This window comes from Myxocyprinus asiaticus, chromosome 49 (genome assembly GCF_019703515.2).
Source record: "Myxocyprinus asiaticus isolate MX2 ecotype Aquarium Trade chromosome 49, UBuf_Myxa_2, whole genome shotgun sequence".
Classification (NCBI taxonomy): Eukaryota; Metazoa; Chordata; class Actinopteri; order Cypriniformes; family Catostomidae; genus Myxocyprinus; species Myxocyprinus asiaticus.
In genome coordinates, this window is record NC_059392.1 from 23,920,938 (window position 1) to 23,939,401 (window position 18,464).

The 18,464-nt window shown below is 37.0% G+C and overlaps 1 protein-coding gene across 9 annotated transcripts in view; it reads right to left on the reverse strand.

The window, feature by feature from the left end:
- LOC127438187 (dedicator of cytokinesis protein 3-like) overlaps positions 1-18,464 on the reverse strand; it is a 278,795-nt gene that overhangs the window by 90,158 nt on the left and 170,173 nt on the right. For 8 of the 9 annotated variants that reach the window (XR_007896670.1, XR_007896671.1, XM_051693558.1 and 5 more), the window contains exon 6: positions 2,433-2,581. Coding sequence is in view for 7 of the 9 variants with exons in the window: in XM_051693558.1 (XP_051549518.1) it covers positions 2,433-2,581 (149 nt within the window). In the remaining 2 variants the exon portion in view is untranslated. Of the gene's footprint in view, positions 1-2,432; positions 2,582-15,949; positions 16,092-18,464 lie in introns of those variants that run through there. The other variant, XM_051693561.1, reaches the window with a different exon arrangement.

The following is an 18,464-nucleotide window of genomic DNA, read 5'->3' on the forward strand; positions in this document are numbered from 1 at the left end:
TTGTTTACACAATTTGTCATTGAATAGATGTAATTGTCATCTGATACAAGCCAATGATGTAAGATGTCTCTCTGGAAAACTAATTTGCCTTAAAAGATTTACAAATAAATACAGATTGTTTTAATTTATAAGCATACTGTACATCTTGATAGGAAAGAAGATTGGGTGATGCTCATGCCAACAGCTGTTGTCAAAGCTATAGGGTTATTAAATAAAGCATTAAAAAGTTGGACAAACCCCTAACCTTAAGTATGAGCAATAGTGATGCTTGCCAACAAAATACAGGATCACCTCAAGAAAACACTGATATCCCATAACGAGATAAGTATAATGAAAGACTTTATTAGATTGTTTTGAAAACAGTTCAGACACTTTCCAACTCATCCTTAAAGTATTTATAGAACATATCACTAAGTGCTACAGTCTCAAATTCACTTCATCCCATTTACTCAATTATCTCTTCTGTTATTTTGCTGATCTGGAGACCTGGCAGAGATGTACTGCTGAAAACCGCTGAATCTCATCATAGAAGCAAAGCTTTAGGTGCCCTTGAAGAAGGATGATGAGTGGTCTCCATTGGACTGACACAGATGCTAATACACTTCAATAGGTGAATCATCTCACCTTAAAGGGATTGTTGGCTTGGATTACTTGCCTTTCAATCATTTCAATAAGAAATTAACTCAATAGCCGCATTTCCACTATCGGGCCAAATGAGGGCGTGCTAGTGTGTGCCCGGGTCAGTTATGTTCATACTGTCACTTCCTGGGCTTTATCATGCCTCCTCGGGGCTTCCTTGGGCCAACGGCCAAGCGTCCTGGACTGCCGATTACTCTTGGGCCAAAGAAGGCCAACTGGGGATTGAGGTGGAGTCAATGTAAAAGGCAGAGATTCGCTGAGTCAGTTCAGAGCACTGAATTGTGATTACCAGCTTACCTCAATGGAGAATGAAGAATCATCAGTATGATCGTCACTAATGACCCTTGTCTTGGAGGTTTGGTAGGGTAGTACACTAGAACTGCTCCAAAACAAACTGCTGTAATTTGTACAGTAGTCTTGTATTCTGAAAATAAAGTATGGTGTTGTATTTTCTGGGGACTGCTTTTATGTCCTAAAGAACCAATGAAATGGCTTAACGAGCACAGTTTTACTATCCTGTGTTGACGCATTTGCTTTTGAAACAGGAAGTTGGGGGCATATCGGGCATATCGATGGGCTTGTTCATTTTAAAATAAAGGCCAATAGTCTTTAGTTTGTCACATTTGTGAACAATTATTTGCTACTTACTATCGCTTGTTGGTGACAGGTGGTGTTGGGGTAGGGACATTAAGTACATTTTCTGTATTATTCAGTGGTCGAAATTACGCTTTTTTATTTATTATATATATATATATATATATATATATATATATATATATATATATATATATATATATATATAGGTTAAAAATTGCAGCTTGATTAGAAATGACGTCCAATAAAAATATTCTTCTTCCAAGCAATATTTACAATGAATTTTCTTTGTTTTCTTCAAAAATCAACATTTTCATGACATTTTAAAAAGAGAAATTGCTGTGGGGTAAAAGGCTCCCTCACCATCTTTTTAAAAAAAATTTTTTTAAAGAATGTTAATCAAAACATGTTTCTGTTATTATTCATTTTCATACAAATTATGTTGCTCCATCAATATTCAATAGAAAGAAGTTTATTTTTTCAATCTTGATACACTTTGTGACCAGAAAAAAATAAATAAAATCCTCTATCCCCATTGTACCATATTATAGAAGTGTTGTCATCATTTTTTGGTGATTTAAAGTTTAATTAGCAGTATCAGATCATACCTCATTGTGGGATAGAATAAAAGTTGAAATAATGATGTAAGAACTGCAAATACTCAAGGAGCTTTGTAGAATTGCATTAAAGCACAACAACAGTGTAGGTTAAAATGAGGGCGGCATCTGAAGGACAAACAAAACTGCCTTTCATTGCAGCAAAAAGTCAATTTACTCATATCTACATAAAAAAAAAAAAAAAATAATAAAAAAAAAACATCCTCCACACGTTGTGTTGGTTTGTTTGGCCTTACTGTCTGATTTTAAAATCTCATTGTATCTCACATTAGCTAAGCAGTGAATTACATATTCTCCTTTCCCTAATTTCTTCTGAAGAGTCGAGCCAAGTCTATTTAGGCCGTCGAGAAGGCGCAGCGATCCATATCGAGCATCTCAGCTCAGTTGACTCCATGCTCAGGAGGCCTTGGCCTCTAGCACATTAAAAACACTGGGAGATCTTCACGACACACAAGTGCTTATTTAAACACTACTCAATTGAGTAAAATGTGCTGCCACTTAATGTTTTCATATAGCGATATGATATTTGGAGAATGGAATACAGTAAATGAACAGCATTGCCATATGATGACAGTAACTCACTCATTGCCCCAGTCCAGTCGTACAGTGATGTGGCGTTTGACTTCTCTGACTTGATCCTGGGTCAGGTGACCTGATAGCAGTTGTCTTCTTAGATCAATCAGCTCGCTCATTACGTGACGGACCTTGTAAAACAGGTCCACTTTATGCTTCTGTAAAGAGAAAAAGAAAGACATAGAGTTACAGCAAAAATTTTGTTACAGTTACTGTTACAGGTAATGATCACACAGTTACTACTGTGCACATTGCATTTGGCAAGGAAACTGTATGTTGAAACCTAAGTATTCCATGTTTTCATCCAAGCCATTTACTTGCCATTAAAATTATTCCTTTTAACTAAGTGGCTACACGGTTTCACGATAGACGCCCTGACATTCAGTTGCATAAGATCTGGATATAACTTGGATTTCTTTGGTTCCTCAATGACTGCAAGCTGTCCAGACCCTGAGGCAACAAGCAAACAGTTCCAAACCTACTCCATTAAACGACACAGCTCGTATGAGATTTTGGCGTTTATATGCCGTGTTTTGCTTTCTCTAAATCTTAAACTGTGTACATTTACCAAAGTTACACCTTTGGCCCATTTCTTCACAGAACATTATTGCAGAGTTGCTGCACTGTTGGCTGTAACAAATCGCAATGACAAAAACCGAAGGCTTCACTTTTATCGAATTCCGTCAACAGAGCTAACTGGACTAAGCAGATAATTTCCAACTCAACGTTTGCAGCGAACATATTTTTACAGGTATATTATCAGGTCATATCATTATAATAATAGTATATCTAAGAATATTTCTGTATTTATGATGGATTTGTGTCATACTTTAATTTAATTAATGATTATAACTATCTGTAACTATTGGGGTGATTTGAATTAATATGAATGTAGAGATATTTAGATCATTTGGCGTAAGCACCGTCTTACAGTTGGGCACTCAGATACTTGTTCGAACCTGATCCTGCTGGAAGGTGATGACGGCAGGGTAGAGGAGCTTACCCCTACGCAGGACAGGACCTAAACTGGTGGTGATGGGGGTGAAAACAATAAGGCATTATGAGTGATGAAAGGCAGCAGTGTGAGCTTATAAAGTAGAGGTTGGATTGTGATTGGATGAGATGCCTGATTGAATGAAAGCGGAAAGATCCAGAGCCTTTCTGCTAGAACTACCGCTTACTCTTCCATTAAGCGGTTCCAATTCCCCAACGGTGTACCAAAACTTAGATAGCTTTGAACTAGATGGCTAATTTTATTCTATATTATACCTATATTACCTAATATTACCAACGGTTTGCCAGTTTCTGCCACCACTTACTGTAAACAATGGGATGGGTCTATTGGCAACCTGAATGGGACATCTTCATTTCGGACATATTTCGGGACATCCCGGCTAATACAGGATAGTTTGCAACCTTAGATGGAAGGCAGAATAAATCCAGAATTTTTTTTTTAATTTAATTTTTATTTTAAAAAGTCTACTAGAGTCTCTGTCTACTAAGTCTCTATATAGTCTTCTAACATTTTTTTGCTCCCCACTTCAAATACTGTGGTACCCCTGTACTGTTTTATTTCTTTGTAAATTACAGTATATGAAATATGCTTAGGGAAAACCAAAAATCGAATCAATTCCAAAACCTAGCCTGTGGCTAGCTTCAAATAAAATCACTGGTAAGCTAACTTTATTTCTGAAAAAGACATCACTTTCCAAAATGCTGTTTATGCAAATACACATCTTAAAGAAAAAAACCTTTGAATGAAAAGTTCAAAAAATAGCATTAACTCAATTTAGCATAATTATGTTAGCTTTGATTTAGCACTTGAAAATGCAGTCATCAACATAGTGGTCACGGTGGCATTATCATCCCATGTCTGTCTTGAGTTTCGTTGTCTGTCTTTATGTGAGCACGCGGTTTCGGTTGTATTCCCTGCCATGCGCTCTTCGGTCTGTCTTGTTTCATGTCGGGAGCACGGTGTCTGGATCATGACTTCCTGTCTGGTTCGGTTTCAGTCTGTGTCGGGATCCGGACAATTGTGTTCCATGTCTATCTGTTATTGATGTGGGTGCATCGCGCTTATGTAATCTTGGCAGCATGTACCGTAAAGCATGCTTTGTTTGGCGTTGCAATGCATACTCTCGTCTTGTTTGTCGGTTGGCATGGGCGTATATTGCCTCATTGTCTTGACGATGTGCACTCATGCCATTTGGGTGTTTTGTTGTCTTGTGAGGGCACGTGGCTTTGTTTTGTTTTTGTATCGCTGCGTGTCTCTCTGTCTTACGTCATACCCCACCTCCTTGTCTGCTTATTATTAGTTAATTTACCTCACCTGTCACCTATTAACCCATTTGATTTTTCTCCCTATTTTAGTTTCCTTGTGTGTGCTGACCAGTGCCAGGTTGTCTTGTTTGTTGGTCTCATTCCTGTCTGTCCTGTTTATCAGCCCTGTTCCTGTTCGGTCCGGTCGGTCGGTCCTGATTCCCTGTTATCCTCTGCCCCAGCCCTGGATTATTTGCTTTCCCCTACGTTGTTAATGTTTGTTTTCCCCCTTGTGGGAGTTTTGGTTTGTTATTGATTCATTTTTGTATTTAAATAAATTCATTGTTTTTTGAATCTCTGCGCTTGGGTCCTGAGCCTCTGTCATTCTATGAATTCCTGACAAGTAATGTCAAGGCCAATTTAGCTTGATGTTAATAAAATCTGACTTAAAATGGGAACCAGACAAATTCCATATAGTATTTCACAGAAGTTTCTAAGCTCTCTAGACCACTGTACACTAGCATACAGTCCAAATTAACAAAGGCTAGGCTAGCTCAACACAATCAAAAAATCTTCTTAATACCACATTGAGCTACTACGGATAAAATCAATCTCAATTTCTACAAATTTTCATTCTCAGCAATAGCTTAGTCAGTATTAATCATGAAAACACATACTCACTTAACAAACAAATCAATCGCTAAATACAAATTTTGCTAAATGCTTTCCCTTACAGAAAATGTACTGTGGTGGTACTGTGGTACAGTGATGGAATCAGATGGTAATACCATGGTACTTTGATACACATAATGGGACTGGATGTTTGCCATTTATATCTGCTATAGCATTTACATGGTTCTTTAAAGGTACTTCAAAGATAGCCATGGTATTACCATGGTACATGTCAAAAAAAATTGTATGACCATGGTTGTTTGTGTTGCTAAAGGCCTTACCTACAAGTCATGGCAGAATTACCTTATACAAGGCAACAAATGAGCTCTTTTTAAAAAAAATGGGATCATCCACTAAGCATTATCTGAACGCATGCCCCAAACCGCCAGGTTTCCCTTCTAAGTTTGTGTGATAGTGACTCTCTCATCGGCCCTCAGGGAAAAATGCATTAGACAGATCTGTGCATTGTTGCACTGACATTCTGTGCCAGCAGTGCATAGAGTCTCCAATGCCCTCCATCACAAATCATCTCAAGATTTAAAGTTTGACCCCACTATTTAAAACAAATATAGTTTCTCTGGGGTGCACTTTAACACACAAGAATGTGTCCCTGGATCAAAACCCATAGGTTGCCCCCTAATTAAATTGGCATCAATAATTACAACTCTCTGACAGTCACCAACAGTCGAGCTTGATTCGTTTCCTGCTTGTCTTTGTCTCAATGGGGAGTTTCTTGGAGAAGAATCTCTATGGCCAGCTGCAGACCAGCACACCACTTCCTGTTCACTACAGAACATAATGGGCAAGGACACCAAGATTGGCATATTGTGGGCATGAGCAGAGAAATACAAAGAAAACTAAAGATTTTGGTGAGAACTGAGAATAAACCTTCTGAAAAGACCAGCAGATTCTTGGACCACCATATTTTCTTAAGATGGTTAGTGCTTGTTTGGGGCTGGTCTAGCTGATGGACAAGCATAGTCTTTCCAACAACATTTAAATCTCTAGGAATATTTGTGATTGGATAAGAAACATCATAACTGCTGAGTCTGTTTTTTATAGGAAATCTGTGAAAAAATATATATACCGATTTCAACCTAGTTTCATAGAATGAAAGGTACTATACATTTTATTTATTTTTATTTTTGTTTGCAAACTGAGTTTTACGTGCCTCTTTCTAGGTTGTGCTGCAGTTTTCTGGTGAAATTTACACTAGAACTGTGCTACAACAGCTGAGCATTTTATTAACTTTCACACAAATCATGAGTACAATGGCTGATTATGACTTTATAAAGACTTATTTTTCAACCAATTACTCACACCCTGCTATGTTATTATATCAAAACAATGAAAAATTATACATTGTGATGCTTGTATTCCAGACCCACCTACCATTTATACACTTATTCCAATGTGATTAACTTCTGCTATAGCTCACCTGATAGAGTGTTGGACTTTGGACTTGAGCCTCAAGCCCAGCCTAGGATTCTCGGAGTGAAAGTGAAGCAAAAGTGCCATAGTCACAAAAGTGACACAAGATGACGTGGTTGCTTCACTAAATTTGCTTTTCATGTCGATCTAGCTTTTACAACACTATCAGTTAGGTTTAGGCCTTGGTTTAGTGTAAGGATGTCTGTTTTGTTCACCTCTCAGATTGGATTTTTATGTGCATTTTCATCATTCGTTGTGCGCGACGAGTTGTTTCGTCAGGTGTTGTGACGTGAAGACATATACTGCCTTCCAAATGGCCTAAATGATGCCTTCACAGTGCACTTCGAAGGGAAAACTATGATGATGGCAACACAGTAGAATCGTTACAAAAGAATGTTCAATAAAAAAATGGTTTGTGAGTTTAGAATGACCGTTTTATTACATATTTCAGCCCTCCAACAGTGGAAGGTAAAGTCTATGAGGGGCATAGGGATTATCACTTCCAAATGGAACACATCCATTATGTCAAGAATGTTACAGGGCAGACAAAGAAGTGAAAACATCTTTTAAAACAATACAGACATTGGCTTTACTCACCCAAAAAGATGCATTAAAGTGTGGTAACACACACCGGCTGCGAGCCACCACAACGCAATAAGATTGAAAGTTTCACGCAATATGGGACACTTGAGAATTTTGAGCGCTTCAAAATAGGATGGGAGTCCTCTTCAAGAATCCAGCTGTTACACCCTTTTTTATTTCAATAAAGGACACAAAACCTTCAATACAGGACGTTAGGCAAAAACGGGACAGTTGTAAACCTTAGCAGCAATAAACATTGCATATGCCACCTCTCCCATTTTTTAAACAGTTTTCTGTGAAGAATGTGTTAATATTTGGATACCCTCATGAAAAACATCCATAAACTCTAACACATGGTGAACATATGCAAGTTTGCATCGTTACTATGACAACTAAAGTGGACGTGCTAGCAAAAGCAATAAATCTGTCCACATATAACCTGCAGTTTGAACAGTCAGTCTAAACAAAAATTGTATTTGAAAAAATCCGATTTTCCTGCAGTTTGAACAAAGCAGTGTAATTTGGGCTAAGCACGGTGCGTGCATGAACACTTCCACGCACGCAATAAATGACCATTAACTATAGGGGTGTGTAGCGAAGCCATTATCTGTAGTTGTATCTGTATCTATTCATATGACAATATTATCTGTATCTGTATTCGGAACCGGGTGTGGTCGGGTTTAAACTGGAAGTGTATATGTCTTGTATAGCCTTGTATATGTCTTTTCATAATAATAGAATAATAATAATAATAATAATAAATATTAATATACAATTATTATTTAAAAAATATATATTATTTTACTCTCCTTTTTTTCTTACCGGATGAAGCTGAATTTGTTGGCCACATTAACTGTGGAATATGTTGTGGTTTCTCCTGGTATTTCAGATATTAATATCTGCATGAAACAGAATTGTCGTTTGTCTGTGCATGTATAACAACATTATTCTGGAGGCAGGAGTTGTCAAGCAAAATGTGAAATGTCAAGCACACATTTTCCAGTGAATAATAAATACAAATTCAAACATTAAACGAAATGAAAATAAAATCTATATAGCCTACAAACAGGGGAAAGTCTCGTAAGTCTATCAGGAATTTTTACGATAGGATACCATTATTTATTTAAATAATAATAATAATAATAATAATAATAATAATAATAATAATGTTAAATTTATATAGTGTCTTTCAAGAGTTCAAGAACACTTAACATTCTCAAATTTAGCACAGTTTAAAGAAGAAGAAGAAAAGATGGAGCATGTTTCAGTTTTTTCGTTTTACATAAGGAGGAATATTCCTAATAGATGAATAGGCTAATTTATGGAGCATTTTAACTTTTTTTTTTTTTTTTCCAGAATAAAGTCTTAATCAGATAATTACCTTAATCGCTGATGTGAATATAAATGTGGTTAACTTTAAGAGACGGATACCTGCTCCGATGTGAAATCACCACTTCAGGTCAGGAAATTAACATCGTGCCCAGGTTTAGGCTATAAATAAATGCATGGGAATTGTGAATCGTGTGATACATTAACTGACATTTCAAGAAGTGGAAAGAGTATATGATGTTGTATCTTAATGTTACACATGACAAGCTCCAGACCCGCACAATTAACACAGACCGAGACCACGCCCAGTCAATCTGAAATCACACTGTGAGCATTTCCAGGGTTACAGTAAGGCACTTACAATGGCAGTGAATGGGGCCAATCCGTAACAATTAAAACAACCCTTGTAAATCATATGTAATCTACTCAAGTAATCTGCAGCCCATGGACTCATGTCAGCACCAGCTAACAATTTATCAAACTGCTGTCTAAATCCAGATGATACGATTCAGTCTGATCTATGAGATTTAAGTGCTTCCGTTCAACTAGATCTGCAAACTAAAAATAAATCGAGTAAATAAGCATTCCACACGTTTCTGGGCATTTACCAAGGATTTCATTCACAAAGACATCATAATTTATTAGCCTAGATCAAAATGACATGTTTGAAATGCTTATTCCTGGTTAGCCGTTTCTGGCTAACATTCCCAGTGGCTGCCATGTGAGCTATTTCGGTGGATTTTAGTATACTGTGTAAGGTCATCTTCCCTCCAGCTTTATCTACCGCTCTCTCTCCATCCACACAGACACGTACATGGCAATCCGTTTACCCCAATCAAAAAGTGATTCGCCAGCCTCTGCAGTATAATCAAATTATTATTGTTAAGTTGGCTGTCGAGAGACCTGTCTTCCTCTCTGGGTTTTAAGTGAAATATAAGCTCTGATGGAGAGCCTCCTCCACACCCCCACAGGCAGAGCCTTGCCTCCTCTGTGTTAAATGAAAGATGGATCACAAACAGTTCACAATCTGTCAGGATCACATAGAAGACTCAAGTTGATTAATGAGTTCTTCAATGATTGGGAAACTAGAGACAATGGTATTTTAGTAGGGTATTCAGAAGAGAGACTTTATCAACAAAAATATTAATATCTGAGAAGATCTGCATTTCATCGAGGAACCTCATGACTGTTTGATGTGTTTTTGAAAAGAATCTCCAACAGTAACACAAACCAATACCAAGATGTTAAACCAAGAAGAACCGAAGTAATGTGTTATATTGTTTTTCCTACTGTCTAAGGACACATCCACACTAATCCGTTTTCAGTTTACTAACGTCACTGTTCCAAAGTATTTGGTGATTGAGAGTGTTTTTGAAACGGAAAAAAATTGTGATATAAAAAAAATTAATCGACTGTCAGCACAAATATATACATGTACAGTTGTGCTCAAAAGTTTGCATACCCTGGCAGAAATTGTGAAATTTTGGCATTGATTTTGAAAATATGACTGATCATGTCTTTTATTTAAGGATAGTGATCATATGAAGCCATTTATTATCACATAGTTGTTTGGCTCCTTTTTAAATCATAATGATAACAGAAATCACCCAAATGGCCCTGATCAAAAGTTTACATACCCTTGAATGTTTGGCCTTGTTACAGACACACAAGGTGACACACACAGGTTTAAATGACAATTAAAGATAAATTTCCCACACCTGTGGCTTTTTAAATTGCAATTAGTGCCTGTGTATAAATAGTCAATGAGTTTGTTAGCTCTCATGTGGATGCACTGAGCAGGCTAGATACTGAGCCATGGGGAGCAGAAAAGAACTGTCAATAAAGATGGAAAAGGATATAAAAAGATATCCAAAGCCTTGAAAATGCCAGTCAGTACTGTTCAATCACTTATTAAGAAGTGGAAAATTTGGGGATCTCTTGATACCAAGCCAAGGTCAGGTAGACCAAGAAAGATTTCAGCCACAACTGCCAGAAGAATTGTTCGGGATACAAAGAAAAACCCACAGGTAACCTCAGGAGAAATACAGGCTGCTCTGGAAAAAGACGGTGTGGTTGTTTCAAGGAGCACTAGGCTATAAGGAAATCTAGAGACCGGACCTCTTGGAACTTTAATTGAATACCTCTGCTCTAGAGACTGTTGTGCGTGAATATCCCAGGAGATCAGCAGTTACAGAAATACTCAAACCAGCCCATCTGGCACTAACAGTCATGCCACGGTCGAAATCACTGAGATCAAATTTTCTTTCCCTATTCTGATGGTTAATGTGAACATTAACTGAAGCTCCTGACCCGTATCTGCATGATTTTATGCACTGCACTGCTGCCACACAATTGGCTGATTAGATAATCGCATGAATAAGTAGATGTACAGGTATTCCTAATAAAGTGCTCAGTGAGTGTTTTGTATATATATATATATATATACAGTATACAGTATATATATATATATATGCTCGCTTGCAAAGCAACATTTGTGGTCTGTACAGTATGAAATAATGCTGAAAAACATGAGAGTTTTGTGTGTGTGTGTGTGTGTGTGGGCAGGTTTAAGTGGTTTACGAGGAATTTATTTTAGATTACAAACTGGTAATTACAAGGGTATTATGCTATAAATGTGATTTATGAGGACATTTCTAGTGTCCCCATAATTCAAATCGCTTAAAAATCATACTAAACAATGTTTTTTTGAAAATGTAAAAATGCAGAAAGTTTTTTGTGAGGGTTAGGTTTAGGGGTAGGGTTAAGGTTATGGGATAGAATCTATAGTTCGTACAGTATAAAAATCATTATGTCTGTGGAGGTCCTCATAATAATAGCCGCACCGATGTGTGTGTGTTTGTGTGTGTGTGGGTGTGTGGGAAGATGAGCTTCAGCACGTGTTGCTCTGAGCTGTGAAGAGCATGTATTTATCACACTTTCCACAACTACATGACTCACCGGCTATAAAAAAACAAAACAAAAAATCAACTGTGCTATAGTACAGTGTCAAAATCAAATCTCACCATGTCCACCTCTCAGCCAATTCAACCACATCATCTCTCAGTACATTCGGTAGAACTGTAGTAGCAAACCTCATTAACAAAACAAGCAAACAGCTTTTCTAGCAGCATGGTTATGCTAGTCCCCCTGCTAAACCAGCATAAATCCAGCATAAACCTGTCTGGACTAGCACGAAACTTCACCTAAAAGAGAACAAGCTCTTTAAGGAACCCTTTTTTATCTTAATAAACATCATGGATCAACATCCAGTACAATCTTGGGCAGCCAAAAGTCATAGAACAAGCGATCAAATGTGATAGTTTGCTGATCTCTAGAGAGCTCACAGCTATAATGGCTCATTTAACCTGATAAATAAAGCAAGCTTTAATAAAAAATAAAAATAAAAAAAATACTTTGATTCTATTTGAGGACTAAGTCTTCAGAGGAGGCTGATGTTTACATGTCAGTGAAGGTACATTGCTCTTGATGACTTGAGTGGGAGGTGAGAACCACATACAATATATATATATATATATATACACATACATACAGTATATATATATCAGGGGACCCTGAGGGTTACACTATAACATGAACACAATATAATAGGGCGACTAAATAAAAAACGAATCAACTCTGTTAAACTGTTTCCATCTGTTAAACTGTACATTATAATGTGTTGATGCATAATTTCATCCATAGCATCCAAAACTTTTTATTTTGATTTTAAGTATATTTTTCTTTTTTTAGATGTACATACAGTATATATCAAATTTGTTGTATTGAATTTCGACATCTGTGCATATCTATTTGTTTTTCATTCATCTTTATTGGCCTTGGTCCTATGCACAACGTGCTGAACTTCCCATTTCTTTTTAGTAGCGTAGCGCTTAGTCACGTCAGTATGTGTTAAAAATAAAAAAATTAAATTCTGTAATAAAGTTAGGATAAAGTTATGCAGCTTGGTTAAACTGAAATGTCCCAAATTGACCTTAGCCATATTTTAATGAGGTTTTGATTTTATCCATTGGAAATTGATTGGATTGTAAAAATTGGGCATTCACTACCAGACTGGAGCCAGTTGACTGGAGGGGAGGGTTGGAAAACAAGAGGGCTTCATGACGTCAGCCGAAAAGGAAAGCTGTTTTAGAGGCAGAGCAAGTTATTCTTTTTTAAACAAAAGATTACAAAGACAATTCTTCAAAATAATGCGGTTCATTTCTAGGTTAATTTTCTTGAAAGCTGTAAACACTGTGTCTCTGTGGTGCTATAAAAATTCCTGTGTTTGTTTAGAACGACACGTTTAGACCCACCCCAACAACATTACTCAACCAATAGCGTGATTTGGGGGTGGGACTATCTCTTTGATTGACCAATGGAAGGCAGATTGCGGATTCAAAAAGGTGTTTTGAAAACATTGTTTATTTTTGCAGTTCCATTCGGTGGCGCCAGTGTCAAAGAAATTACATACTTCAGCTTTAAGCGATAACTCAAAATAATCTGAATGAACCAATTGCCTAAAATGCAAGACAGATCAATGTTCAGAAATGGCTCAGTGAAAGATCCAGTCCAGTTGATCATGTTTGACATCTTGCGATGATAGTGACATATTTAGTGATGTCTGATTCATGAACAATCCTTTTGTTGAACTGATTATTTTTAATGATTCAGTTGAACCAAAAACTGCAAACATTTGTAAATCACTCGACAATATGAGTAGGAATAGTGTTTAGGAATAAATCTGTAAGACTGTAACAATCCTGTAAACAATATTGTGGAATAATTAAACTCTATGGACCCGCCGGCAGGTCCAAAGGGGGGCACTATATCATGAAAAAAGTTTTCGCTTAAAAAGTTAAAGTCTATGTATACGTAAGTCAGGCATATGAAGTATCATTTGAAACCTTCGAATCTGAACTTTTCAATTCTGCATTTATGTTACTTAAAATAACAAAATAAGGCCTCAAAACATTCATGGTGAAAATTAGCACCCCCTAGAGGTAATGGGGTAGAAATATTTATATAAAAATAAAATAAATCAGTTTACATAGCACCGAAATGAACAAGGCATATATCAAATGATAGCTCTCAGAAATTTGACTGTATATTTTGTTGCCCTAATACTACAGTTTGAAAGATTTTCAAAAGAATCACAAAGTGAAATATGATTTCTGTAAGTCATCAAATACAAATGTTTCTTTTATGCTCATATCACTGCTGCTGCAAGCCCCAAATAGCAAACAACTTTATATCTGCTTAGCCACTTGTCTGTGAGCTTGCTTGGCTGAATAATCCAATGTTATATCTTAGATGACCAGAACAAAATATGCCATCCAGAAGGAAAAGCATGCAAAACAATCATCAGAAAAATATGTTTTCAGTTGTTGATGATAAAATGTTGTATATCATCACAAAGGGGAGGATCTCAGCTTTCCAATGTCACCTAGATTGAGTTTCTAGTCCACTAAGAGGCTAAGATATTCAATGAAATAATGAGGGTGGTGCTTGAACTGAAAATTAGACTGAATATCTATGGACGAGCACATCTGTGATGACAAAAATGCTTTACAGTGCCATCTACATTTCAGATCTGTAAATTATGATGGAATGTGATAGAGAAAAAAATTATAGCACTTCCTGCTGTTGTTTATTCCTTCTAGTGGAATAAAATTCGATTTTTCAAAGTGAGGTAGAGTGAACAGAATTACATGGTTAAAAAAACATTTTGTTTAAAAAAAAACAATTCTGTTTATCATTCAATTATAAACACATACAACATTATTTATGAATAATTGGAGTCTTTTTTTTTAATTATTATTATTATTTGGGCATGTATGTATATATTATAAAATGTATAATTTTTTTGCAGTTAGTCCACAGTATGTGTGAATGGTGAGCTTAATCGAAATCGAAAAATTGCAGCAGGCCAAAAATGAGAGTTTAAGGGGTTAATAAAATTGTGAAAAATAAAGTTGACAGCAATAATGTTCAAACAATAAATATGACAGCATTTGAAGCAACATATATGTATATACAGTACAAAGGTATATAGCCTAATGGACAACAGTGATAAACAGCAACTTCACAATAAATACAAAAACAAAAAAGGGACTAAGAATCCCGACCAATGACCAATGCTGCACAATTTCTTGTGATGGGTCGCACGGAAAAAATGCATTTTCGAAGGCTGCTTCAGTATATAGCCAAATGGAAAACAGTGATAAACAGCGATAAAAACGAAATGTAAAATGCAACATAGGGACATCTGGGAAAGGTTTTGAATGATAATTCAAAAGAATCAGTACGTTGTGTCTTTAAACATGTTGGAATGAATGAACCAATTTGTTAAAATGTATCCTAATTGGAATCAGTGCTTTGAAGTGTCTCAGCCAAAGGTAGTCAACTCAAGTCTGTCACAAAGATGAATCATCTTTCCACCTCCAGCTTTCTATAAACACTTTAAAGTGATACTCTATATTCTGCTTAATAGCATCTTAGAAATATAAGAAGGAACCACAAACTGGTGCAACCACTAGTAGCCTTGGATAAAGGCATCTGCTAAATGAATAAATGTAAACATCTAACAGCTCTTAAAGGAATAGTTCATCCAAAATTAAAAGTTTATCATTTATTCGTTCTCATTGTTGACAACCCCTGTTCCAACTGTTTGCATTATATGGATAAGAGGGGTCAGGGTTTTCTTCGAAAATTTGCGTTTCATTTTTGGGTGAACTATCCCTTTAAACAGCAAACACTAGCATGACCTCTTAAAAAAAAAAAAAAAAAATTAAGAAAAGAAGCTTTACATATTTTTTTTTTAAAACTTGAAACGCAACTGCTTAGCCTTCTTATCCAGTTTTGGCAAAAGCTACAAATTCATGTGCGAAACGTTTTTCCTGAGTTACTCTTTATTTTTTTATGAAAGTTCAATGAAACAGGATGAAAAACAAGGAAAGAAGATATTACAACAAACAGCAAAAGACTAATACGTTCTCGCTTTGAGGTTGTTACCACAGCAACCCTCTGATAGCATCACATGCTGACATTAATCCACTCTAAGGTCGTAACCTTGGTACAACCTGAGGGCCTTGAAGTGCAACTGAAAAAAAAAAACAACAACAAAAAAACAACAACCTACAAACCCATTATCTACAGACCAGCATGCCTTTCGATGAGCATCAACATGCTATAAACAAGCTGCATAATCTCAAATTGTAATTTTTAAGGGTTAACTTAGAAACACAGCTACTTACCGCTACAGATCGAGATGGATGCTCTCCGTATCCCTCACTCGAAAGACTCTAAATATGCGCAGTTCGCCTGAGATGATCGCAAACCATAGGCTGTCAAATACCTCGATCCCTCATCCTCTGCAACTGGTCTCTCTCTCTCGCCAACACGCATGCTGTCTCTCTCTCTCACATGCAGACACTCGTTGCCACCCACATCAACCAGGAACGCATGCTTTCCCAAGCAGCGCTGTTGTAGCTTACAGCATACAGTAAATGCACAACCTCTATCTCCCTCTCTTTATTTTAACACAAATCTATTTTAGACTACCGCATACACTAATTTTCCCTCTCCTCTTTCCTAAAGTCTTGATTTTTTTTTTCTCTCATTGTATTGTAGTTACCTAACTAACGCTGCATGAAGCTCTCAGCAGCCCACACACAAACACACTCCCTCCCTCGCCTTCTCCAAAGAAACGCAGAGGGGTGCCAGGGATGCTTGCCATTGGAGGAAACCGCTGCCAGTTTCCTCAGCTGTGCCGAGCCTCCCTTATACTCCGATTTCTGCTGACAGCCAAAGATGAGTGCTATTCCATAGAGGAGCATTACTTCTTCCCACTGCAGCAGCAACATTATGGTAATATCCAAAAACTAGATTTTTCAGAAGAAATTGTGATTGGTGCTTGTTTGCGCAAAAGTAGCCACCGCAGTGCTAGAGTGTTGTAGAGGTTTCCAGGGCGTACCTAGGTGGTTGCTTAAGTGTTCTGGGTTATTTCCGGGTCCACCAAGAGTCCACCGATACTCTATGGCTCTGTTCCAAAAACTAGTGAGCTGCATCTTAATTTTTTTTCAAGAAAGCTGTCTTCTAAGGCAAGATCCTAACTAAACTTCATAAGTAACTGATTTGTAATGCTCTATGTAGGTAGCAACTCAAAGAGTGCTCCTCATATAAATCTCATGACGTTATGATGTTACTAAGATTTTGATGTGATACCAGAGACATTATAAGGATGAGATGAGTCAATGGTATTCGTAGGAATGGGAGAAATATTAACACTTAATTTGACAGCTGCAGGAATGGAAGTCCTGCATACAGTTACAAGAGTCAATCACCTTATTGACTTTACCTGTCAGTTTTCATCGAGAACATGCATGTGCATTAGCTGGACCAGCCTGAAAAAATAGTGTTTTTTAGCATGACATTAAGCTAAAGAGGCACAATTTTTGACACGACTGTTAGATTTTATTGCTGAGTTTTAACATGTTATTTACTCATGACCAACCGTCTTGGAGATTTCAAGCTTTCTCCATTCAAGTAGACCGGAGCTGTACTAGTAGAAAATAGCTTCCCGGAAGCTTTACGAGCATGGCTGCCGAGTGACCTGACTAGCATTAAAGGGACTCACGACTGATTCCAATAAAGTCTGACATTAGCATGTTGCTAAACTAACAATGTTATTTGCTCGTAATATTGACCAACCATCTTGGAGATTTCGGGCTTTCCCTATTCAAGTAGATAGGAGCTTTACTTGTATCCACAGAAAATATATTCACAGATGTGTTACGAACATGGCCGCCAAGTGACCTGACTTGCCTTTAAGGGACTCATGATTGATTCCAATAAAGATTGACATAAGCATGTTACTAAGCTAACAATGTTATTTGATCCTAATCTTGACTAACCGTCTTGGAGATTTCAGGCTTTCCTCATTCAAATAGATAGGAGCTGTAGTAGTATTCGTAGAAAATAGATTCACAGAGGCATTACGAACATGGCCGCCGAGTGACCTGACTTGCCTTAAAGCGTCTCACAATTTATTTCAGTAAAGTTTGACATTGGCATGTTGCTAAGCTAACGTTATTTGCTCATAATATTGACCAACCGTCTTGGAGATATCAGGCTTTCCCCATTCAAGTAGATACTATAGGATCTGTGCTTGTATCCATAGAAAATAGCTTCCTGGAGGCATTAAGAACATGGCCACTGAGTGTCCTGACTTGACTTAAAGGGACTAATGATCGATTCCAATAAAGTTTAACATTAGCATGTTGCTAAAATAACAATGTTATTTGCTCACAATCTTGACCAACCATCTTGGAGATTTTGGGCTTTCCCCATTCAAGTAGATACTGTAGGAGCTGTACTTGTATCCATAGAAAATAGCTTCCCAGAGGCATTAAGAACATGGCCGCCGAGTGACCTGACTTGCCTTAAATGGACTCACAACTGATTCTAATAAAGTTTGACATTAGCATGTTGGTAAACTAACAATGTTATTTGCTCGCAATCTGGACTAACCATCTTGGAGATTTCAGGCTTTTCCACATTCAATTTGATAGGAGCTGTACTGGTATCCATAGAAAATATGTTCACATAGGTGTTACGAATATGGCCGGCTGGTGACCTGACTTGCCTTAAAGCGACTCGTGATTGATTTCAATGAGTTTCACATTAGCATGTTAAGCTAACAATGTAATACTCTGGCAAGCATAAGAAAAACATACCATACATAAATATTGCGTAAATATTTCTTTCAAC